Here is a 26,557-nt window from a genome sequence, read left to right as displayed (position 1 = left end):
TACTGTACGAACTCCATGATTCTCAGCGGCATCCCCTAAATCCTGAACCACAACTATGTGGCACTCCCTTAATACTGACCCAGTGACTGTGTGGCACTCCCTTAACAATGAACCAGCGACTGTGTGGCACTTCCTTAACACTGACACAGCGACTGTATGGCACTCCCTTAATACTGACCCAGTGACTGTGTGGCACTCCCTTAACAATGAACCAGCGACTGAGTGGCACTCCCTTAACACTGACACAGCGACTGTATGGCACTCCCTTAACACTGGCACAGCGACTGAGTGGCACTCCCTTAACACTGACACAGCGACTGTATGGCACTCCCTTAACGCTGACACAGCAACTGTGTGGCACTCCCTTAACACTGACATAGTGACTGTGTGGCACTCCCTTAGCACTGACGCACCGACGATGCGGCATTCCCTAAATACTGACTCACCGACTGCGGCACCCCCTCAATATGCACCCACCGATGGTGCGGCAGCCCCTCAATACGCACCCACTGCCTGTGCGGCCCTCCCTCAATATGCACCCACCAACTGTGCAGCACTCCCTCAATAGGCACTCACCGACTGTGCGCCACTCCCTCAATAGGCACTCACCGAATGTGCAACACTCCCTCAATGTGCACCCACTGACAGTATGGCACACTTAGGGGTTGAGAAATAGACACACCTTCCATTCCAAAAAGACACTGATTACAGACAGTAGGGGAAAAGGTACAAGGGTTACAGTTCTCTCCTGACCCTGTCTGTAATAATATAACAAAGTATATAACACAGGGTTGATAAAAAGTGGAATGGCCGACTCGAAGCAATGATGAAAATAGAATCTATAACTGTTTTACGGTAATAAGGTGAGTATTTGAAAAAGAAACCTTTGAAAGGAAATGGGGAAAGAGCAGGGAGAATGGGACAAGGTTGAGAGAGAAACAGTGCAGCTGCTAAAAGGAAAGTTGGCAAATGATTTTCGAAAAGGAAGGATTTATTTTTGCATGTATATACTGCAGGCAACGCACCAAACAGAAATGGATCAATGAATCATAAGAAATGAAATAGCAGAATTATATTCCTTAATATAACAGGCAAAATCTTACAAATATTTGTCTGAGTGTCAGGTTCAGACTGAAAACCGACGTGTATCTCTCCACAGCTGAGTTTTCTCTCCAGATTTTCTGGAACTCAGTGTGGAGAGAATCTGGGGTGCGGTTTGCGTCTTGCTCTCGAGGTGGGGGAGGAGGCCTGTTAGAGCCGGAAAGGCCAACTCCAGAGAGATTGCGGTGCCATCTTTAAAGTGCACCCTGAACTGCGCTAAAAGTAAACACCCCTCACACCCCCATGGACATGGAAGACCCCCCCCCAAAAGTATGGGTCGGCCACTGCCTCCCCGCCCCCCCCCCCCCCCCCCCGCCCCCCCCCCCCCCCCCCCCCGCCCCCATACCCTCGCCACACAAGCATTGGGTTGATCTCCTGCAGGCATCAAAGAATCCCCCCGCCCTTCCTCCCCTTCCCACGCATCAGGGCACTCTGCCTTCATGAGCATGGCTCCCTCCCTCCACAGGCAACAGGGCCAGGTTGGCACTGCCAGGGTGCTGGAGGGCAGTGCCTGGGCATGTCTCCTTCCACCTGGGGGCTGTACTTACTTGCATGCCCGCCGTGGTAATCACAAATGATTTTTGTTTTTCAAAACCAGTACTGATGTGACATCACACCAGCTGAGTGGGAAGATACATTGAAGGCAGATGCAGTGACGTTAAGCCCAATAATGATATTCAGATATTTTATAAAATATACTCATCAGACTAGCACCCTTCCTGGGCATGAACCCGACCATGTCATCAGAGGAGGGGCTGGGAAGATTACCTTCAGAAATCTCATTGGCGTAAATCCCAGATTTTGCCATTTGCAAGGTTTAGCGACCATTATGGCATTTGCGCCCGTGTCCAGCATGGCCACTAAATTGTGGCCAATGATCGTTTTGTTGGTGAGCTGAGAAACCTATCTTTGGTCATTGGAAAAAATGGATAGCAATGAAGTCACTTACAATCTGCAGTGCGTCAAATTTAAGAAGGTTAACAGGATCAGTTGGAGCATGGTCACGAATACCAAAGCAAAAGAGATTGCAACAGATGGGACCTTGGCTGAAGTTTTCATACCTCAAGCACTGGAGTAATGTCAAATGACTTGAAAAACAGCTAATGTTTTCCAGATATTGGGAATATGATCCTGGGAATTGAAAGGTTGCTGGCTTTGGTGCGCAAAGCATTGACATTTATACTGAAAGAAGCAATCTGTGAACGCTTAGTAAGAATAAAAGCAATAGTTCAACCCAATATGAAATTCTAGAACATGACAGCAGATTTATTGGACTCCTTGGAGAATGCAGCAGGACTAGTGGCCAAAAGCAATGTTATACATCTCAACTACCCAATACCATGTGATCAGGTGTCTCGCATGACATTTAGGGCTAACTAATACTATCGGGAAAAAGGAAGATGCCATAAATTTAATCTTAAATCGAATGGGGAAGAAAGGTATTGATCAATGTTGGTCGTTTTAATTGGACAGTTGTGACCAGCAATGCTCTCGGTTTCAACCTAGGAAACTCTGATGGATACTCTAATATTTCCTGCTGTTCCTCAATGGTGCCCATTCTGTGCAGAATGCCTCAACTGGCTGGAGATACCACTGTATGGGAGAGCAGACTGTTCAAAGCAAAATGACAGAGTTCGGGGAACCTTGAGAGAAACAGGGCAGGTGAATCACAAATAACATAGAAAATAAAAAGAAATGGAGCTGATAACTAAAGTAGCAAAAATGGCTACAAAATATACGTATAGAATCTAAGTAAGTTAGCCAAAAGAAATCCAAATGCACAAATGTCCACATAGTGGGACGTCATCATAGACTATAGCCAGAATTTTATCTCCCCCCCCCCGTCACGGGAATCAAAGCGGGCAAGGGGCGGACAATGAAAAGGTCTGTCGACCTCAGGGTGGGATTTTACGGTTTTGGGACGAGCGAGGCTGTAAAACCCTTCCCTATGGGTGGGATTTTCCATCCCTTTCCACCGTCAGGATCTTACAGTCAAGTCGGTCGAAGATGAATTCCTGCGATGGTTTCCCTGTGACATGGCTGGTGAGTGACACAAATGGCCATTGACTTTGGCGGGACTGGAAAATTCCACAGGTGCCCAATGGCGAGCTGCCTCTGCCACCAGAAAACCCATGCGGGGAGGCTGGAAAGTGTCAGCCTGTGGCTAAAGATGCACAGAATCTAAATTTGTTACTGACACTAAGGGCATTGATGAGAGAATACCATTATAGTGGTCATGTGCAGGTATCATGTTTATGAAAAAATATAGTGGCAATGGAAAACATCAGTGAGGTAGCCTCTTGTTTGGCACCCCCTCCACTTTAAACTCCATCTATCACTCGTGCAGAATGTACCACTTACAAGATGCACTCCCCCAACAGCACCTAAACCTGCATTCTTTCCCATCTTTAAAGAATGGGGCAGCACAGTGGCAGAGTGGTTAGCACTGATGCCTCACAGCGTCAGGAACCTGGGTTCGATCCCAGCCTTGGGTGACTGTCTGTGCAGAGTCTGCACGTTCTCCCTGTGTCTGCGTGGGTTTTCTCCAGGTGCTCCAGATTCCTTCCATAGTCCGAGCGTCATGTTGGTTAGCTGGATTGGCCATGCTAAATTGCCCCTTAGTGTCTCAAAATGTGTAGGTTGGATGGATTAGCCACGGGGATAGGGTGGGGGAGAGGGCCTGGGTAAGATAAGCTAATAGAGGGTCGCTGCAGACTCGATGGGCTGAATGGCCTCTTCTGCGCTGTAGGGATTCTATGGGTGAAATTTTTCCGTCCAGTCCGCCACGGGAATCGGAGTGGGTGAGGGGGGGCGGACCATGCAAAGGTCGGGGATTTTCCAGTCTTGGGGCGAGTGCGGCCAGAAAACCGCGTCCTATGATTCTGTGAAATCACACACTCTCCTGATTTAGAAATACATCGTTGTTTCTTCATCATTATTGAGTTAAAATTCTGGAACTCACTGTAGCTAACAGCACCCACACCACATGGACTGCAGCAGTTCCAGAAGGCGGCTCACCTTTTCCAGAGCAATTCGGAATGGGCAGTAAATGCCGACCTTGCCAGCAAGACCCACATCCCAGGAATAAATAGAAAATTCCTGCCTCACTGGGTGATGCTCGACAAAACTGCAACTGCTTTTATTAGCATTGAGTAAAGAGACTGCATATGAGGCAATAAATTATCCTTTCTGCATAGATCCTGAAGCCATTTCATACGGTGAGAGGTGAAACTGCATTTAATTTCTTCTGGAACTGTCTGTCTGCAATTACAGTCCATGCTCTGCTACGTAACAGGTCAGGATTGTCACCATTTCTACCACTCTGCTTCAATCGATCTCATTAAATTGCACTGCTCTTTGCTTATCTTAAATCACCAGAAGAGTTCGATGTACTGGGGCATGTATGACAATGTCAGCAATTCTTAGTTTAAAATGAAATCAGAAAGGAGTGCAATTCCAAAAGTGCCTTTCTCTTACCTTGCACAGTGGTTTGCATTGCTGCCTCACAGCGCCAGGGACCCGGGTTCGATTCCCGGCTTGGGTCACTGTCTGTGTGGAGTTTGCACATTCTCCCCGTGTCTGTGCGGGTTTCCTCCGGTACTTGGCATGCCATAACATTCAAGGCTATGGGCCAAGTGCTGGCAAGTGGGATTAGGTGGGCAGGTCAGGGCTTTTCATGCGTCGATGCAGACACGATGGGCCGAAGGGACTCTTTTGCACTGTCGTATTCTGTGATTCTGTAACTCTACATAGGCACAAAGATACAAATTAGGAGCAGCAGTAGGTAACTCGACCCCTCGAGCCTACTCCACTATTCAATAAGATCATGGGCTATCTGATTATACCTTCTACCCCACATTCCAGCCTAACCCAGATAACCTTTCACCCACCCCCCCAAACCCCTTTTTCAATAAAGAATCTGTTAGGATGAAAATCCCTTCTCAATGAGAGAACTATGAATTGGCTGATATCCCAGTTAGCATTGCTATTAAGTATTTTCTATGCAATATAGCTCTATAATTTGATCCTGACTTGGCAATAGAGAGACAGAGCATCAGTGAGAGATGCTCTGGAGGAGGCAATCCCACACTGCTTGTGTTTTTAACAATGTGCATAGCCGAACTCCAGCGTGGTGCCAATTGCTTTTGTCCATCGTTGGGATCTGTGCATCACTGACAAGGCCAGCGTTTATCGCCCATCCTTAGCAACCCTTGAGAAGGTGGCAGCCAGCCAGCTTCTTGAATGTCTGCAGACCATGCGGTGGTGGAACTTCCATGGTAGTTTAAGAAGTTCTCAGGCGATTTGATAAACATGGTGAACAATTTTTTGAACTTGTAGTTGATTTAATTGTTTGAGTGCACCACACAAAAAAAAATTGAATGTTTAAAGACCAGCGGGAGAGCTCTGCAGACACTCATAAACAGTGAGAAGAATTCCAATATAAGGAGAAACATAAACAAGGTCCATTATCTGTCGTATAAATGCACCTGTAATTCACTTCCCTGCTGGGTGTGAGTCTTCAGAAAATAGCTGATCTTAACTTTACACAGCGGTTAGATTAAATAACATTGTTGTGGCAGCTTGTGTTGAGCTTTAGCATGCATTTAACTAACCAGTGCTGCACCTCATCTGATGCTGACACAAAGGATTATTTTAACTCATCTCACAGCACACATGTTCTTTGCAGAAGCAAAATTCATCACACGATGGATATCGGAAACAGAAGCAGAAAATGTTGGAAATTCTCAACTGATTGCTGGACTGAGATTCTCGCTGCCCTTCGTGTCAAGCTCCGAGTTCTGCGGTCATAATGGCAGAAGTCTGAATGCTTCGGTAGTATGGATTTCACTGATCTTTGAGCTTCCACTGCAGCATGGAGACATTTAGGGTGGTTTTAACCAGTGCTGCAATAAGGGTGGCACAGTGGTTAGTGCTGCTGTCTCACAGCGCCAGGGACCCGGGATTCATCTGAATGACTTGTACGCAGTTACTGGGCTTCTGTCATTTCCCTGATGCAGTGGTGGATGATGCTGGCAGCTGCTTCCACCTGGAAGGAGTAGAAGTTTGAGGGCACTTGATGGTGCCATCCTTGCCCTGCTATTTGGATGTATCTGCTGATATAGCGGGTGAGAGAGTTCAGGATCACTTACTTTGCTAAATCATAGGTGCCCCACATGCTGCTTCTGGCTCAGCTGAGAGTCCTTCCCCTTCCCCCTCTACACAATTACTCCTCTATGCAGCCTCTGTGCTCCTCTGTGCTCCATTCAGGACTGCAAATCTTACCCCCATAACTCTAACAGGTTTTCTGTTGGACAAAGCTCCGATGACCTCCCTGTCAGCACGCAGCAAAATTTAAAAAATCAACAAAGCTCTGCCAGGAACACACCACAAAAACTCCACAAACTGTGCAAGAGAAAAAGTTCTTCAAAAGTGCCTGAATTGAAAGTTGGATGCCTGGCCCTTTAAATGATGCAAGTGGGCTGGGGTGGAGGTGGGGTCCTTGTGCATGTTTAGAAGTGAGTGAACATTGACTGCACCTACAAGGTCCAAATTGGCAAAAAGATACAAAAGAGAAGGTGATGGCCTAGTGGTATTAACACAAGACTATTAATCCACAAACTCAGCTAATGTTCTGGGGTTCGAATCCTGCCACAGCAGATGGTGGCGTTTGAATTAAATAAAATTCAATATGCCTAGAATTAAGAATCTACTGACGACCATGAAACCATTGTCGATTGTTGGAAAAACCCATCTGGTTCACCAATGTCCTTTAGCAAAGGAAATCTGCTGTCCCTATCTGGTCTGGCCCACATGTGACTCCAGAGCCATAGTAATGTGGTTGACTCTCAACTGCCCTCTGAAATGGCCTAGCAAGCCACTCAGTTTCAAGGGCAACTCGGGATAGGCAATAAATGCTGGCCAGTCAGCGACACCCAAAATCAGTCAAAGAGGCAGATTGACATCACATTCTGCCTGTTTCTGATGCACAGCAGGCCCACTGTGTGCTGCTATGGCCACGCCATAGGTGGCAGCTTTCTAGCTCCCACTTTCAGTGGCTCCCTCGCTGTGGCTCCAGTGGAGCTACAGAGCTAGATTTTGTGGCCATAGACTTTTTCTTAATTTTCAAATGATTAATTCATCCAGCAACAGTCTCAACATCTTAAATATTCCATTTTAAGAATGAAGCCAATTCAGAACATCACCTAATCCTTTAATCTCTTGTGTCGCTGGAAGTTATGGGATGTTTTGAAAGTTGTAAAATACATTTCCTACTCAAACAGGTTAGCATTGTTCGAAACCAAAGTTTCTATCCCTTAAAAATGCAAAGATCTGTAATTCTATTGCTTTTCTTACTTAAAAGGTAGAGTGTATATATTAATTTGGATCTCTGCTTAATACAATCTATATATAAAATTTCTATAATTTATGGTTTCATTTGCATTTCTTCAGCATTAACAGTACAATAATCTTATTGGATTCCTGATCGGTAAGGGAATTAGGGGTTATGGGGATCAGGCGGGTAAGTGGAACTGATCCACTTCAGATCAGCCATGATCTTATTGAATGGCAGGGCAGGCTCGAGGGGCTAGATGGCCTACTCCTGCTCCTATTTCTTATGTTCTTAATTGGTTGTCCTTGACAGTATTATTCACTGGAGCTATTTTCAAAACTGCATTGGTTATGCTGGTGTTTGTATGAGTTTACCTAACATCATTCTTTTTCTCAGAATATCTATTTCAATTCTCTTTCTGCACCTAAGGCAGACTTTTGTCTGTTTCCATAGTTAGTTATTCCTGGAACTGGTCACTAATATGTCAGTAAGAAGTCTCACAACACCAGGTTAAAGCCCAGCAGGTTTATTTGTAGCAAACGCCACTAGCTTTCGGAGCACTTGCTGCTCCTTCGTCAGGTGGGTGGGAGTTCTGATCACAAACAGGGCATACAAAGACACAAACTCAATTTACATGAATAATGATTGGAATGCGAGTCTTGAATGTGAGAATACCTGGACTTGCAAAATCTCACTAACTTTCCTGTCTGGAAACAATACACATCTCTTTAACCTGTGCTTAATGCTCTCTCCACTCACATTGTCTGTACCTTTAAGACTTGATTAGCTGTAAAGACTCACATTCCAATCATTATTCATGTAAATTGAGTTTGTGTCTTTGTATGCCCTGTTTGTGATCAGAACTCCCACCCACCTGACGAAGGAGCAGCAAGTGCTCCAAAAGCTAGTGGCGTTTGCTACAAATAAACCTGTTGGACTTTAACCTGGTGTTGTGAGACTTCTTACTGTGTTTACCCCAGTCCAATGCCGACATCTCCACATCATCACTAATATGTCACCAGAGGCTTATATCTTGAGGGGTGTCATTCTACATCAGGTGTGGCTGACCAGGAGTATCTCCCATACTTACCGCCAGCCATTGACGCGTTGGAAGGATTTTGCGGGTTGACACCCAACCCATTTGGTCGCGTTATGAACAGACCTTCCTTGGCCAATAAGTCCTGGGGTGGGACTTGAAACTGGAGCTTCTGGCTCAGGCAGTAGGGATGCTACCCACTGTGCCACAGTTCCTCCTCAGAATACCTATTACAGATGTTAAACCTGAAAACAAAATCACACCGCCTTATGAGGGAATTAGATATTAAAAATAATGAAGATAACCAGACTTGAATTTACTGCTAATAAATGCATACAAATCAAGATTATAAATAGAAGAAAAGGTTGCAAAAACAATATCTACTTCACAATTCTGGACAATTTCTGAAGTACGTTCTGTCATTTGTGTGTTATTATCATCTTCAATAGCAAAACAAACGTTTTCACTCTATACTATAAATTACAGCTCTACATTTGCTGTTCGGCAAAATCGAAGTACTGTATATATAGTGGTAACACTAATCATTTCAATCGCCTGACATAAACTGGAAATCATATTTGAGTATGGATCAGTACATTCATTGGATTAAACCAGATGCATTTCTGGAAGCTTCGTATTTCGTTGTTAGTATGTTGCTACTAAAGATGACCAAAGAAACACTTTGTGGAGACTAGAGTCATAGAGGTTTCCAGCATGGAAACAAGCTCTTCGGCCCAACTTGTCCATGCCGCCCAGTATTTTTTTACCACTAAGCTGGTCCCAATTGTCCACACTTGGCCCATATCCCTCTACACCAATCTTACCCATGTAACTGTCTAAATGCTTTTTAAAAGACAAAATTGTACCCGCCTCTACTACTGCCTCTGGCAGCTCGTTCCAGACACTCACCACCATCTGTGTGAAAAAATTGCCCCTCTGCACTCTTTTGTATCTCTCCCCTCTTGCCTTAAATCTATGCCCTCTAGTTTTAGACTCCCCTACCTTTGGGAAAATCCTGTGGAACATTTCATTTTGTGTAGACATAACATTGTATCGCTGAGTTAGACTCTAAATAGGTCAAATGTTTGCTCCTCGTATTATTAGAATGAATTGAAACCTCTTGATTCTCTAATTTTCGATAAATGAAAAGTGAAGAACACACCACAAAACAGATGAAGCCTTGAATAATGGATGTGGAACACTGATTACTGCCTCTTGAGGAGCAACGTTGTAACTTCAGTATTCGACTGATACGGTCTAAAATTATTGCAGTATTCACTCACCAAGAACACTCCTACAGCGGTTCCTATGATGAATCCTGCGACAACATCTGACCAGTGATTTCGATATTCCGCTACCCTGTTTATTCCAGTCAGAAACGCCAAACACATGAGACCCAAACAGAGGAGAGGTTTCGCAAGTCTTGTTCCATTGGTCTTCACAGTACATGTGACATACATCTGCGGTAACAAAGAGAATTGAATCACAAACTTAAATCTTTTTCACATTACAATGATCACACTCTCTGTTTAAAATGTTTCAACAAGAGGTGAAATCTCCTTGTAAGTTGATTATCTTACTTCCCCTTTCAGGGTTACGAGAATTGAGTCAACCGTGGATACTTTGCAATTGTAGTTGAGATCGGAAGGAAATAATATTAGAGGAATAACTGCACACCTTTTCAATATCAAAACATAGGTGAGATTCCCCTTCCCCTATCCCGCTGCATGTTTTTCCATGGTGGAGGTGACTCATAATTGGCCATTGTTGGGATTTTCCGGTCCTGCCAATCTATGGCGTTTTGCATGGCCTGCCGCCAACACGAAAGGCTGGCAAATCCTGCCCTAAATGAAATTAAATCAGAAAACATTGGCAAATCAGGCAGCCCTGTCCTGAAATGTTAACTCTGTTTTCCTCTCCCCACAAATGCTGCGTGACCTGTGGGTGTTTCCACTACTTTCTGTTTCAATCTCAGACTTTTAGCGCCTGTTGCATTTTGCCTTGTGAATTAAAAGTTATGTAGTTAGGCCGCACTTGGAATATAGTGTTCAATTCTGATCACCACACTACCAGAAGGATGTGGAGCCTTTGGAGAGTGTACAGAAAAGATTTACCAGGATGTTGCCTGGTGTGGAGGGCATTAGCTATGAGAGAGGTTGGAGAAACTTGGTTTGTTCTCATTGGAACGACGGAAGTTGAGGGGTGACCTGATAGAAGTCTACAAGATTATGAGGGGCATGGACAGAGTGGATAGACAGAAGCTTTTTCCCAGGGTGGAAGAGTCAATTACTGGGGGGCATAGGTTTAAGGTGCAAGGGGCAAAGTTTAAAGCAGACATACGAGGCAAGCTTTTTAAACAGAGGGTGTTCGGTGCCTGGAACCCACTGCCGGCGGAGGTGGTGGAAGCAGATACGATAGTAACTTTTAAGGGGTGTCTTGACAAATACATGAATAGGGTGGGAATGGAGGGATATGGTCCCCGGAAGGATAGGGGGCTTTAGTTCAGTCAGGCAGCATGGTCGATATAGGCTTGGAGGGCCGAAGGGCCTGTTCCTGTGCTGTAATTTTCTTTGTCCTTTGTTCTTTGTGTTTCTTGCACAGTGATGTGACATGTTGATTTGTTTCACATGCTCTAATAAATATAAAATATATGGTATAACTTTCGACTTGCTTTAATATTTACCATTGCACATTTCCATTTGTGTATTTGCTTATTTCATGCACATTGTTTGTGCGCACACCCTTCAATCTCACTATATCCATACGAATAGTGGAGAAGTAAGATTGTAATGCACGGTAATAAATCAGAAGGTAAAGACTGGAGATAGAGTCTATTGTGTGGCATTCAAGAAATAACACAGTTCAAGTAAGAATATTAACAACAGATGACGATAGATCAAAGAACAAAGAACAAAAACATAGGAACAGGCCCTTCGGCCCACCAAGCCTGTGCCGATCACGTTGTCCTACCTAGAACAACCGCCTGTATCCCTTTATACCCTGCCTGTTCGTGTGTCTATCTGGAGAAATCTTAAATGTCACTAATGTATCCTCAACCACCTCACTTGGCAGAGCATTCCAGGCCTCCACCACCCTTTGTGTAAACAACTTCCCCTGCACATCTCTACTGAACCATTCCCCCCTGACCTTGAACTTGTGCCCCCTTGTGGTTGTCATTTCTAGTAAGAAGTTTAACAACACCAGGTTAAAGTCCAACAGGTTTATTTGGTAGCAAAAGCCACACAAGCTTTCGAGGCTCTGAGCCCCTTCTTCAGGTGAGTGGGAATTCTGTTCACAAACAGAACTTATAAGACACAGACTCAATTTACATGAATAATGGTTGGAATGCGAATACTTACAACTAATCCAGTCTTTAAGAAACAAAACTCCCATTGTTTTGTTTCTTAAAGACTGGATTAGTTGTAAGTATTCGCATTCCAACCATTATTCATGTAAATTGAGTCTGTGTCTTATAAGTTCTGTTTGTGAACAGAATTCCCACTCACCTGAAGAAGGGGCTCAGAGCCTCGAAAGCTTGTGTGGCTTTTGCTACCAAATAAACCTGTTGGACTTTAACCTGGTGTTGTTAAACTTCTTACTGTGTTTACCCCAGTCCAACGCCGGCATCTCCACATCATGGTTGTCATTTCTGCCCTGGGAAAGAGCTTCCAACTGTTCACCTTATCTATGGTGTGGAGATGCCGGCGTTGGACTGGGGTAAACACAGTAAGAAGTCTCACAACACCAGGTTAAAATCCAACAGGTTTATTTGGTAGCAAAAGCTAGTGGCTTTTGCTACCAAATAAACCTGTTGGACTTTAACCTGGTGTTGTGAGACTTCTTACCACCTTACCTATGCCCATGATAATTTTATAAACTTCTATCAGGTCGCCCCTCAGCCTCCATCTTTCCAGGGAGAACAATCCCACTTTATTTAATCTCTCCTCAAAGCCAATACCCTCCATCTGTGCAAGAAACACAAAGAACAAAGGACAAAGAAAATTACCGCACAGGAACAGGCCCTTCGGCCCTCCAAGCCTATATCAACCATGCTGTCTGACTGAACTAAAACCCCCTACCCTTCTGGGGACCATATCCCTCCATTCCCACCCTATTCATGTATTTGTCAAGACACCCCTTAAAAGTTACTATCGTATCTGCTTCCACCACCTCTGCCGGCAGTGGGTTCCAGGCACCGAACACCCTGGTAAACATTTCTGTACTCCCTCCTAAGCCACCACATCCTTCTGGTAGTGTGGTGACCAGAATTGGACACGGTATTCCAAATGTGGCCTAACCAACTTTTTATATAACCAAAAGAGAAAACGCTGGAAAATCTCAGCAGGTCTGATGTTTCGAGTCCAGATGACCCTTTGTCAAAGCGAAAAGGCGTAGAAAGTGAGAGATATTTATACTGCAGGGTGAGGAATGAAAGATGAGTCATAGCCACAGAAACCAGGGGAAAAGACTGCTAATAGCTGTCCCCAGAGAGAATAAAGGGTGTGAATAGCCAGACGGCAGAGAAGCTGTAAACTGTGACAGATGAAGGTGTGGGGGGAATGGGGGGGGGGGGGGGGGGGGGGGTGGAATGGGACACAGGTAGAATGTAGAAAAGGGGAAGCGGGGGAGAAAAAGGTAAGGGAAGGGGGATGAAGTAGGGGAAAGAGTGGGGGGGGGGCGAAGAAAATGAAGAAAGACAATAAAGAATTAAAGGTAGAGAACAGTAAAAAATTATACAAAATAGAATGAAAACAAAGGGGTTGAGGTGGGGTGGAGCAAATCATCTGAAGTTGTTGAATTTGATGTTGAGACTGGAAGGCTGTAAAGTGCCTAGCCGGAAGATGAGATGCTGTTCCTCCAGTTTGCGTTGAGTTTGCGTTCTCTTTTGGTTTCACATTCCAGCATCCACAGTATTTTGCTTTTATCCAACTTTTTATATAACTGTAACATATTTTGCCAGCTTTTATACTCGATGCCTTGGTTGATGAAGGCAAGAATGCCACATGCTTTCTTCACTACCTTTTCCACTTGTTCTGCCACTTTTAAGGATCTGTGGACCTGTACTTCCAGATCTGTGTGTGTGTGTCTATGCTCCTGATGGTCTGCCATTTATTTTATAGCTCCCACCTGAATTGGAACACCCAAAATGCATCACCTTGCATTTATCCGGATTAAATTCCATCTACCATTTCTCCGCCAAATTTTCCAACTTATCTATATCCTGCTGTATTCTCTGACAATCTTCATCACTATCTGCAACTCCAGCAATCTTCGTATCATCCGCAGACCGCTTCATCAACTTTGAACCGAAAGTTATTGTGACAGGGACAGTCAAAGTGTTATTGCAACCAAATGCAAAGTCTCTTTGGAAACAGCCCTGTCATATTGCACAAATAAAACTCACATTTTCCAATACAGATGAAATAATGAAACAACTTTAGATGGAGATTAACTTCAAGTGGAGGAGCTTGTCGAAAATTGAGATGGATGACAGGTACTTCATTTTAATAAAATCGGATTCTTACTTCATTAGGCTTGGTTCAAAAAAGCAGTGTCAGAATTTGTAAAGCGATTCGAACCTCTTTTTCCAAAGCAATATTAACTTGATGAGAAATTTGGATCTTATCTCACATTTTATTAAATACAAGCAATTTTTCAGATTTGCTTAATTCTTGAGAACTGCCTTCAATCTGAACAAAATCAGACAACATGGGAGGGAAACATGGACTTCTAGTGGAGACCCCCAAATCATCCCAATATATTGAAAATGTACATTTATATGCCAATATAACACCCCATTAGGACATTTCAACATGCCTTATAGACAATACATCACTGTTAGATTGTTGACGAACATTCAGTGCCTAGCAAAATTTCAGAAAGGGACGAGGAAATGAACCGTCTATTTATCTTTGTTTAATGGAGTGAACTGTAAGGGAAACTGAGGTACAGAGATGATTGGATTGTGGGCAATCTCATTTGAAAAAGCTAGAAATATGGGTATTCCAGGGCCGGAATCTCCAAACTCGCCCGTGACTGGGATTCTCCAGTCCCGCTGCTGTGAATGGAGATTTGGCTGAGTGCTATATTCTCCTTACCTCCTCACTAACTGGAGCACCTGAATCGGACTTTAATGGAGCATGTCTGTTTTGTGCCGATTCTGGATGGGCGAACGCGGTGATAAAGGGGGAATTGCCAGTAAAGTTGGGTGTGCAGCCCATTAAGTCAATTTAAATGCATGCAAATATATTTAAATGGCTGGCGCGCCCGTTTCGAGTTCGATCCCGCTCGTGGCCATTTTCAGGCCTTGGTAAAGGGGGAACCGGTGCGGAGGCAGGCGCTACTCACCTCACGCCCAAGTTTACCAAGTTTTTGCGCCCAAAGATGAGCGCAACTTGATAGTAAAATCGGGCCCTTAGTGTCAGAGGGATTAGCAGGGTAAATACATGGGGTTACTTGGAGAGATCCTAGGTGGGATTGTTGTTGTCGATGGGCTGAATGGCTTCCATCTGCACTGTAGGGATTCTAAGATGATTCTATGATTCCTCTCTTTCTCTTTTGGAATACGAGTGTCACCTAATTCGAGAGTCAACTCTATGAGAGGCCAATCAGCAAACTGAGATTTTGTAATAATTGCAATATCTTGTACATCTGATTGCATCCAAGGAACCAGCTAACCTAATCCAGCTGCACTTTTTAAAATCTGTGCCTCAAGGACAATCAAAGGGCATTGTGTGTGTGTGTGTGTGTGTGTGTGTGAGTGTGTGGGTGTGTGTGTGTGTGAGTATGTACATGTGTGTGTATGTGTGTGTGCGTGTGCGTGCACGTATGCGCATGCACATGTGTGCGCGTGTGTACATGTGTGTGTGTGCGTATGTGTGTACGTGTGTGTGTGTATACGTGTGTGTGCGTGCGCGCGTGTGTATACGTGTGTGTGCGTGCGCGTGTGTGTGTGTGTGTGTATACATGTGTGTGCGCATGTGTGCGTGTGTGTGGAGATTATGTTTCATCTTGTTGGAGAATCTAGAACTAGAGGGCACTGTTTAAAAATAAGGGTTCACCCACTTAAGACAGATGCGGGGAAATCTTTTCTTTGGAACTTACTTCCTCAGAAGGCAGTAGGAGCAAAATCTTTGAATATTTTTAAGGCAGGGGTGGATAGATAGCCAGTGAGGTGAAGCCAAGTGGACCAGTCCTGTTCCTATTGGTATGTTCGTAAACCTTTGCTGTCACCAACCAAGAAGGTTGAATGGAAGGGAGCCAGCTCCTCCCTTCTCACCTGCTTGTAACACAAGTCATAATGCTACAATGATGTTGTAAATGCTTCCTACGTTTCCTTTATATGAAGAAAAAAGTTATAATATACATATTGAACTAAGCAGTAATGATGGTAAAATCATTAATGTTGCCCCTCTTTCTTCATAATGTATCAGTAAGTTTTTAAAAAATTAAGAAATGCCATCAGTAAAAAAGATGCCACCAGTCATCAGGGTAATAATTATAATCCAAAAATTATTTGATGTAACTCAACATGTGATTGTATCAATCTTTTTGTACATTGCTGTACATTTGGAGCCATCTCCAATAATTTCCAGTGATTGCTTGAACTGATAGGTACAAGTTTTCTTTTTAAATGTCTCTGCGGGGAATGGCTGCAGGTAGAATGATACGATGCAAGAAATTTACTTACTGCCAGATACACTGCCGCATATACACTTAAAGCTGCCTCTTTGGATGGAAAGCTTTTCCTGGCTTTTATGATGTCGTCTACATTGCCAGTGCAGGCCTCTTCACTGTTGATGAATTGCACAGATTCATGTTGACAGCCGAGCGCTGTGTAATTGGGTTTACAGACTGTGAGAAAATGGGGGGCGAGATTTCCTGTCACCACTTGTCCAGCATTTACAAATATATCGGTGGCAAAAAGTCCAAATGCATAAACTCCTGGGAAAGAAAAGATACCGAAAGGTAATTAGAAAACAAAATATGTTTGACCTAAAATCTCAAAACAAAATGGTTCATTTGCATATGCTTGTTTAAAGTGTACATTTTTCACTTGAAGTTCGATTTAGCTGAACAAGTTTGCTATTTCAACAAAATAAAGTCAAAATACTGCGGATGCTGGAATCTGAAACAAAAACAGAAAATGTTGGAAAATCTCAGCAGGTCTGGCAGCATCTGTGGGCGGCGCGGTGGCACAGTGGTTAGCACTGCTGCCTCACAGTGCCCAGGGACCCGGGTTCAATTCCCAGATTACGTCACTGTCTGTGCGGAGTCTGCATGTTCCTCCCCGTGTCTGCATAGGTTTCCTCCAGGTGCTCTGGTTTCCTCCCACAGTCTGAAAGATGTACTGGTTAGATGAATTGGCCATTCTCTCTCAGTGTACCCAAACAGGCGCCGGAGTGTGGCGACTAGGGGATTTTCACAGTAACTTCATGCGGTGTTAATGTGAGCCGACTTGTAATATTAATAAATAAACTTTAAACAGTGTTAATGTAAACCTTCTTGTGACACTAATAAATAAATTTAAACTTAAACTGTGTAGAGAGAATAGTGCTAACGCTTCAAGTCTCTGACGAAGGGTCATCCAGACTCGAAACGTTAGTTCTATTCTCTCTCCACAGATGCTGTCAGACATGCTGAGATTTTCCTGCATTTTCTGTTTTTGGTATTATTTCAATGTCACATAGGAATTGGATGCCCTCAGCATTATGTGATTGCTGTGTATTTGCCTCAGTGTCCCTATCAGGTATTGTCACCTTCTTTGTATGCAAAATGTGTTGTCACGTCATAATTAGATTGGTTGCCTGTCTGGTGAGCTTCAACAGATATTCCATTTGATCAGTGACAGCTAAAACGATAGTAATAGTTACATAGGTGAAATTAAATTTGAGATGAAGGATAACTGTATGGCGAGAAACCTCTAATTAAACCTTAACCTTAACTTGCACTTTTAGCAGTTTAATGGAACTGAGTGCAAGGAGGAGTATCAGTCTTTGAGGAGGTGAGGGGACCCTGATACCAGACACTGAGTCTTTAATCTCATTTTGAGATTAAGGCATCCTTTAAAAGTGGGCCCTGGTCTCTGAGGAGCAGACCTTGTTGGTATCTTTCGGCCCTGCCCCTCTCACTCACATTACGAATCAATCCCCATCCAAAAAAATGTCTCCTGATAGAAGTCTGCAAGATTATGAGAGGCGTGGACAGAGTGGACAGTCAGGAACTTTTTCCCAGGGTGGAAGAGTCAATTACTAGGGGGCACAGGTTTAAGGTGCGAGGGGCAAGTTTTAAAAGAGATGTACGAGGCAGATTTTTTACACAGAGAATGGTGGATGCCTGGAACTCGTTGCCGGGGGAGGTAGTGGAAACGGATACGGTAGTGACTTTTAACAGGCCGAAGGGCCTGTTCCTGTGCTGTAATTTTCTTTGTTCTTTGTTCTAAGTGGGGGTGGATTGTTATCGGGGTCACGCTGACTGACCCAGCAGGAATGGCACTGCATTTTCGCCGGAGATGACATTTAGTCATTATTTGGAAAACTGTGCCCTTTAAGTCTCTTCCTTCCCATGCCTCTACGTCTGTGCAGTTGGGAAGTAGAGAGCCGTGGCGAAACTCAGACTGTTGAGTGAATATTTAAGTAAGTTAAAAGAGTTTATTAGAAGAATAATTGTCGCCATGTGGCCACTGATCTTAAAATTGTTTTCTGTTGGATGCTTTGCATTTATTTTTTCTCAGTTGTGAAATAACAGCATATGTACGGAAGCAAATGTGAGAATGACAGATAACCCAGCATATTTACTTGCTCTCATGCCCACATGTCTGTCCTTGGCCTGCTGCAATGCTCCAGTGAAGCCCAATGCAAACTGGAGGAGCAGCACCTTATCTTCCAATTAGGCACATTACAGGACTCAACATTGACAACTTTAGACTGTGGGCTTTCTCATGCCTCGTAAACCTTTTTTTAAAAATACATGTATTGCCTCAATGCAAACCACCCTCTCCCTCCCAAACCAGGCTATGTCCTTTCTTCTTAAAGTTGTTACATTCTGTTGCAATCTTTCACAGCTACAGTTTAATATCTAAACATCTTCCCTCTCTTCAGTCCTGATGAAGTGTCAAATGGACTCAAAATGTTAATCCTGCTTTCTCTCCTTACAAATGCTGCCAGACCTGCTGAGTTTTTCCACCACACTCTGTTAATTTTTACCCCGTTGACTGCAGGTGATCAGAGATTTCACAAGTTTATCAAATGTTGGCTAACTCTGCAACCGAACATCAGAAGGTTTCTGTTATGTTACGGCATTGTCAAGAAATTTCAGACTTTGTTAGGAATAAAAGGTATTTATTGATAAGAGAAACTTAGTAGAGGAGAATTGCAGCTCTGGGCTACCCTGGAGCAGAGCTCCAGTATTTACAAGCTTGCTACAGAGCTGCTCAGTGATTCTGCCTATGGGAGGGCTCCACCCTCTGGTGTGATCGCTCACTCTCAGTTCCCCCATTGGTCTCTCAAGTCAGGTGACTTACTTCTATTGTACTGTCTTAAAGAGACAGACACTACATACATGAACGTTTCCAAGTAGCAGCGCTAATGTGAGAAAGAATGCAACGAGAGAAGCCATGCTTGAGGTTTCACTGCTCACACTCCAAGTGAAATTTTTGGATTGATTCATAATGCTAAGTTTTATGGAGCAATTTCCATGTCTCTGACAAATAAGCACGAAGAATATTCATTGCCGCTCTCATGATGTGATGATCAGCTAGGGTCTGGAAGCCATGACATGTGCTCCACTACAAGATTTGACTGAACCACACTACTTTTTTTAATTCTTCATTTTAGAGGACAGGTGCATCGTTGGCTAGGCCAGCATTTACGGCTCATCCCTAACTGCCCTCCATTTCAGAAGATATTTGAGAGTCAACCACATTACTGTGGGTCTGGAGTCACATGTAGGCCAGACCAGGTAAGGATGACAGATTTCCTTCCCTTAAGGACATTGGTGAACCAGATGGTTTCAGCAATGGTTTTATGGTCATCATTAGACTTTTAATTCCAGATTTTTATTGAATTCAAATTTCATCATCTGCTTTGGTGGGATTGGAATTTGAACCCAGATCCCCAGATTTTGTTCTGGGTCTGGATTACTAGTCCAGTGATAGTGCCACTGTGCCACTGTCTCCCCTTGGAGTTTGCCCTCTTGATCTTGAGATCCATATGGCTTAACATGCATAGGAAGAGCAATGTAAAAATTGTCCATTAAGAAAGATCATTGGATTCATCTCCGAACAAAGAACCTGAGATATACCGAAACTCAACGTGTAAAAAAAGGAAAAATCAATATTCTTGCCAAGTTCAGCTTAAGGTTCAGAGGTAACGTGAAAAATCTACCATTTCAAAAGAACTTGTTAGATTCACAAAATAAGTCAAAATATAAATTATGAAGATAAAAACAACTTTTCACAGTAACTATCAGCAATATTGAAACGTTGTTTAATTCTCAAGAACTTCACCCAGCAGCTTAAATGAAAAATGCAGAATGCTTAACATTTCTATTTAAGTATTAATCTGATCCTTAAAGATCATAAAGGAAAAAAGCGAAAGACCTGCATTTACATAAACCGTTCACAATCTCTGGATGATTTAGAGTGCTCTTGAACAAATGAAGTACTAAATAAAGTGTAATGTAAGAATTAAGGCAGCCAACTTATGCACCGCAGGGCAACAATAAGAAGGTCCAGCAAAGTGACGGAAAATGTCATCAACAGTTGCACAGCAATAATCTGCTCACTGACGCTCAGTTTGGGTTCCAGGGGGACCACTGGGCTCCTGAGTTCATTACAGACTTGGTTCAAACATGGACAAAGGAGCTGAACGTAAGAGGTTTGGTGACGGCCCTTGACATCAAGGCAGCACTTAACCAATAGTGGAATCAAGGGGCCCTAGTAAAACTGGAGTCAATGAGAATGAGGGGGAAAACTCTCCCCTGGTTGGAGTCATACATAACACAAAGGAAGATGGTTGCGGTTGTTGGAGGACAACATTTCAGACACAGAGCATTACTGCAAGGTTCCTCAAGGTCTTGTCCCAGGCCCAATCTTCTTCAGCTGCCTCAGCACTCACCTGATGAAGGAGCAGCACTCCAAAATCTCGTGCTACCAAATAAACCTGTTGGACTTTAACCTGGTGTTGTGAGACTACTTACTGTATGGGATATGGGGATTGTGCAAGAAGATCGCTTCGCGGTAGAAGATCAGTCAAGATCTAGTTGAATGGTGGAGCAGGCACATGGGGCCGAATGGCCCACTCCTGTTCCTATTTCCTATGTGGCAATATTCTTCCCCTTAATGCTGACACAAGCTGTTCTACTGATTGCCCCCTTCCCAAAATGTGTCCAGTCCTCCCTTCAAGGTGCTGCTGTAGGCCGATGATCAGTGTTTCCCTCTCTCCACTCAAATGGCAGACTACATGTAAGCAGCTTGATTACTGCCCGTAGCTTCTCTCCTGTATTCAAATGAGCTCCAGTCACAAATATCAATTCGGCTTCTCGCCAACAACCGTGGATTTAGTGAAATGAACACTCTGCCCAATCTGGACAACATATGACAATCACCCACTGCTGACTACCTTTGTACAACATTACAAACCAACTACAGTAATGAACTGCTAGAATTAAATTGATTTATCATTGATTTTCCGTTGGCTTTTCAGTTTGGAGCCAAGGAGATGCTTTATATTTACATTGCATGTGCTCAGATTCTAGCGCTAGTGGAAGACAGCTGCTTGCAGTGACTAGGTTTAATTCATTGTGAAGAATTTGATCATTGTGGGAGGACAGCCAAGCTGGGAGATAGGAAGCGCTGGGGGAAGAAAAATATCCCAAAACAAGGATGGCACTGGGCACAGATGCACACACGTTTTATTCTGCTTTATTCTTCTGACCAATGTAATTTACAGCAGATGGGCTGCTTGAAGTCTAATTGGTTCAGATTATCACTATTGGCTCTGAGTCAGAAGGTCACAAGGTCAAGTCCCCCTGCACAATGATGTATAAGTCAAATAGGATGCTATTGCTGTGCTGTCAGAGGTATTCTTTCAGGTGAGGTGCTAAACCAATTTTCTGTGCACCCTCTCAAAGGGCCTAAGCTGCTTTTCTTTCCCCAAAGAAGGACGGGGAAGTTGCCTTGGTCAATATTCTCGGCAGAAGTCACTTGATCTCTTTCACTTCAGTTCACTTCACTTCAACTTTCTCAGGAATCTAAGGAAATTCACTAAGACTCTCACCAATTTTTATAGATGCACCATAGAAAGCATCCTGATGTATCACAGCTTGGTATGGTTCCTGCTCTGACCAAGACTGAAAGAAACTACAAAGGGTTGTGAATGGAGCCCCGTCTATCACGCAAACCAGCCACCCATCCATTGACTCCATCTACACTTCCCACTGCCTTGGAAAAGCAGCCAGCATAATCAAGGATCCCCGAACCCTGGATATACTCTCTTCTACCTTCTTCTGTTGGGGAAATGATACAAAACTCTGAGATCACGTACCAACTGACTCAAGAACATCTTCTTCCCTGCTGACATCAGGCTTTTGAGTGGACCTACCATATATTAAGCTGATCTTTCTCGACACCCTAGCTATGACTGTAACACGATATTCTGCACCATCTCCTTTCCTGCTTCCCTATGTACTCTATGAACAGCATGTTTTACCTCTATAGCGCGCAAGAAACAATAACCGGAATTTTACTGCCTTGCAGAACGGAATTCTTCATTGGCCTCGGGTGGGATTTTACGAGCCTCGTCCGAGTGAGGTCGTAAAATCCCGCCCAATATTTTTCATTGTATCCCATTGCATGTGACAATAATAAATCAAATCAAAAGTTCCCTGGTGAACAGCAAACTAAAACCAAAATCCACGCTATCAGAGTTGTGTAACACCAAGTATTGGTGTTACGTATTGGTGTTACACCAACACTCTTTTTGGCTTCGACATTAATGGTGAAACTTTCTGGATTTTTTTGCAGAGTGTCGCAGTGGGTGTGAAAAACAGGGTGGAAGACGCTGGTGCCAAGAGCAGCTTCCTCTGTCAAATGTTTAGGCTCAAAGTTAAATAAAAGGTAAAGAGGGGGCTTGTCCCAAAATATTATACTGGTGGGCCTCCACGGAACACACCCTGCCCGACCTCGGAACCCCCACCTTGGAACTACCCTACCCCCACCACAGAGCCCCCACCATGGAACACCCACCCAAGTAAGAACCCCCATGACATATTCCACCCCCTCCGTCCAGCACTACCCTCAGTATTGCCCCATCACACTGCTTGGGCACCTGGACACTGCCCCTAGGGCACCAAGCTGACTGCTCTTGCTCAGCATTTTATATTCCCAAGTGACTTTGATGGACTTTTTGGAGAACGTCAAGTTGCTGTCTTTCAGGGATGACTAGTCTGTCAATAAAAACTAAGAAACCATCAATTATTTTGAGATGTTTTCTCTGTTTGGTGTATTGACGGAATACTTGATATTGCCTGGCCATCCATTCTGGTAACACATTTCTATTTGGATGCATTCACCATCATACTGTTGTGTTTGCTTAATCTCTTGTAATCTCTTTTCCACGGCTGGTGAATGTTGCTTGATTTCATGGGCTTTTGCTTTAATCTTGTACTTTCTCTTTTTTGTTCGATATATTCAATGGCCTCACTCATCCTTTCCTAGGAACATCACCTGCCTTGAGCAATTGTTTTCTTTTGCTTTCTAAACTCATTCTGTTGCGTTTTCTGTTCTGCCTTTTGAAAGTTAATCTTCTCCCTTTTGCAAGAGATTTGTTAGGGTTTAATCTCAGATCGCAACTACTATACAATCATGTGATAACTCATCTCTGAGAATCCTGTAGTTGCAATTTTCTCCTAGCCGGTACAGCAAATTTATGAATTTACCCGGGTTTTGTTCCCTCTTATTACATATTTGATGATGACATCTTTTTGGATGCTGAATTATGCCTGAAGGACGTCATTGTGTGAGCTTGAAGCCTCATCAACTCCCCGGCCTGCTATTACGTTATCTGCAATAGCTCCTATTGCATAGAATAAGATACTGACCGCATTATTTTTGTTCATTCTCATACAAACTTGAAGTTATTCTGTGTGTGAAAAACCTCTTCTTCCAATTGTCCCAGTGTCAAGGCTGCTCTGCGCCTTCAGTGCTTTGGAAAGTTTCTGAGAGTGGCAATATAGACTCCATGTTTGTCCTAAGCTCTGGATCTGTTTTGGCTTCAGCGGCTTGGCTTCCATGTTGTGATCTGCACTCATTGCGGTCTGGACTCTGGCCCTGTCCATCAGCCTGCATCCCCTGCGCCTATGATGCTCTGCTCTCAGGTGGGTCATCAATCTTTATTTTCTTCTTATCCTGTTTCAAAGGATTTGTAGATCTGTCAGGTCTGTAGTCTTCACTTGGAGTTTTTCTGGGTGTTCTATGCTCTGTCTGTTGTCAGTTGTCTTGCATTTGAGGTCCAGATGTGGTTTCTTTAGGGTTTGCCTGTTACACTAAGAATGCGACCATAGATTGTTAGTTGTAAAAACCATTTTGGTTTAATTTACAGATCGATCTACACCTCAGTACTTTACACGAGGTCGTACTTTAACTACCCATCTCATCACAGTTCCTTAATCATGTGATATTTCATCATTGTTACATTAGCGGTTACATCAATATCAGGTGTTTCTGATGTCAACTCTTTACTCTACAGGTAACAACACATTCTCTGCTCCAGAATGTAACTGTGCATCTTTTAATTCCCGGACTTCATGTAAACCTCGCCAGCCCACCTCCCAATATGTGGTGTGTGGAGGGGATGGGGGTGGGGTGGGGTGATATCTTCTGGGAAGATGTGCTCATGGAGTCCAGAGGAGCATTGTCAGGGCGACTAAATAACATGGGTGACTTTGAGAATGGTATCCACCCAATCGACTCCCAATGTTTAGTTTTTAAAAATTTTTTATTTATTAGTGTCAAAAGTAGGCTTACATTAACACTGCAATGAAGTTACTGTGAAAACCCCCGAGTCGCCACACACCGGTTCCTGTTTGGGTACACTGAGGGAGAATTTAGCACGGCCAATGCACCTAACTAGCATGTCTTTCGGACTGTGGGAGGAAACCACAACCACTGTGCCACCCAATGGGTGAGTTCAGTTAAAGCTGTCCCTTTAGTTACCATAAGAAGTTTAACAACACCAGGTTAAAGTCCAACAGGTTTATTTGGTAGCAAAAGCCACAAGCTTTCGGAGCCTTAAGCTCCTTCTTCAGGTGAGGTGACTCACCTGAAGAAAGAGGTTCACTCACCTGAAGAAGGAGCTTAAGGCTCCGAAAGCTTGTGGCTTTTGCTACCAAATAAACCTGTTGGACTTTAACCTGGTGTTGTTAAACTTCTTACTGTGTTTACCCCAGTCCAACGTCGGCATCTCCACACCTTTAGTTACCACCAGGGGTTGTCAATGTTGCTAAGTTATTTTTAAGGAGTCTCAATAATGGCTTTGCTTAGGACCATGCCACTCTCAAAGCTAAAATAACCGTGCATGTCAAAGGATTATGGAATAAAGAACAAGATTTTGCTGTGTCCTCCTCGTTTCTTTGGCAAAATTTTGCTTTGCCAATTAATTAACTAGCTCATTAACAGAAGCGAGCTAATCTCTTCTGGTCTTGACCATAACTCTGTGCTATCTAACGGCAGCTCACTGCACAAAGCACTGAAGGCAACCATAAGGAATTGGTCGATTTAAAATCTCCATGGAAACTGATGAACGCCTGAAATGCAAATGCCCGAAGAACACTTCTGTTTATTTATGGCCAGAAATGAATGCAGCAAGCATGTTTTAAAATCCTTGCAAGTGAATACATTTTGGATCTTTTACCTGCATTCCACTTGCAAGACGAAGATTGATAGAAATATTTGCATCAACATTTTCACTTTGGAAGGAGAACAACAGTGAATAACACTGTTCAAAACTGATTTTTTAATTCATTGTTGAATGACGGCTTATTGAAGTTGATGCGTGTCAATAAAAAAACAAAATACTGATTTTCTTTTAGAATCATAGAATAGAATGATGCAGAACCCATCGAGTCTGCGCCAATTCTTCAAAAGAGCACCGTAACCAGGCCCACCCCATGCCCTATCCCCCTAACTGCGCACAATGACCCTGCTAATTCCCCTCATCCCCTACACATCTTGGGACACTAATGGACAATTTAGCATGGCCAATCCACCTAATCTGCATATCTTTGAACTGTGGGAGGAAACCGGAGGAAACCCAATTTTTAATATTAAATGGTTGATTTTTTAAAATGGTTTTGGCCTATTTTAAGTTGAGCTTTCTTATATTTCTGCTTCAAGCTCCAATCAGGAGATTTTCAAGCTCTTTCCCTCAACAGATGTGGATCAAGTTACAATATAAATTGTGTAGTTTAGTCAGAGAGCAAAACCCAAGGGAAGCAAAGGTTAGCTAAACCGTAGGTAACTGCAGAAATAACCATTATTTTCCACAAAGAAAGGCTTGTTCATTTATTTATTAAACTGTCTTCCTGCACCCTGTGGTTTGCTATGAGCTTCATGGAATAGGAAGGGACCAGATTTCCTCTTGTAATGAATTAGTTGATTATGATCGGGGTGCCAGGAGGCATCTTACAATTGATCTTAGTGTTCCTGGACAAGAGAGAGGAAAAGGTCAGCTTGGGTTCAAGCTTTTGAAAGCTAGCCTCTCATCCCCTCTGCACCTCAGGAAACTGTATGTTCTCAATACTAGGTCCAGCATGACTGTGATGCTCCCATTGGTCAACCATTGAATCCCTACAGGGCAGATGGAGGCCATTTGGCCCATCGAGTCTGCACCGACTCTCCAACAGAGCATCTTACCCAGGCTAACGCCTTCCTGTCCCTGTAACCCAACACTTTTATCCCACCAACCCACAAATCTAGGGGCGGCATGATGGCACAGTTGTTAGCACTGCTGCCTCACAGCACCAGGGACCCGGGTTCAATTCCCAGCTTGGGTCACTGTCTGTGTGGTGTTTGCACATTCTCGCTGTGTCTG

At 43.6% G+C, this 26,557-nt stretch overlaps 1 protein-coding gene across 1 annotated transcript in view; it reads right to left on the bottom strand.

Moving 5' to 3' along the window:
* LOC144497774 (phospholipid phosphatase-related protein type 5-like) overlaps window positions 1–26,557 on the bottom strand; it is an 81,589-nt gene that overhangs the window by 29,039 nt on the left and 25,993 nt on the right. The window contains 2 exon segments of the mRNA XM_078219211.1: window positions 9,752–9,928; window positions 16,159–16,412. Coding sequence (XP_078075337.1) covers window positions 9,752–9,928; window positions 16,159–16,412 — 431 coding nt within the window.

Source organism: Mustelus asterias, chromosome 8, assembly GCF_964213995.1.
Source record: "Mustelus asterias chromosome 8, sMusAst1.hap1.1, whole genome shotgun sequence".
NCBI lineage: Eukaryota > Metazoa > Chordata > Chondrichthyes > Carcharhiniformes > Triakidae > Mustelus > Mustelus asterias.
The sequence above is the reverse complement of the archived record's forward strand: the minus strand, read 5'-3'. Positions and strand labels throughout refer to the sequence as shown.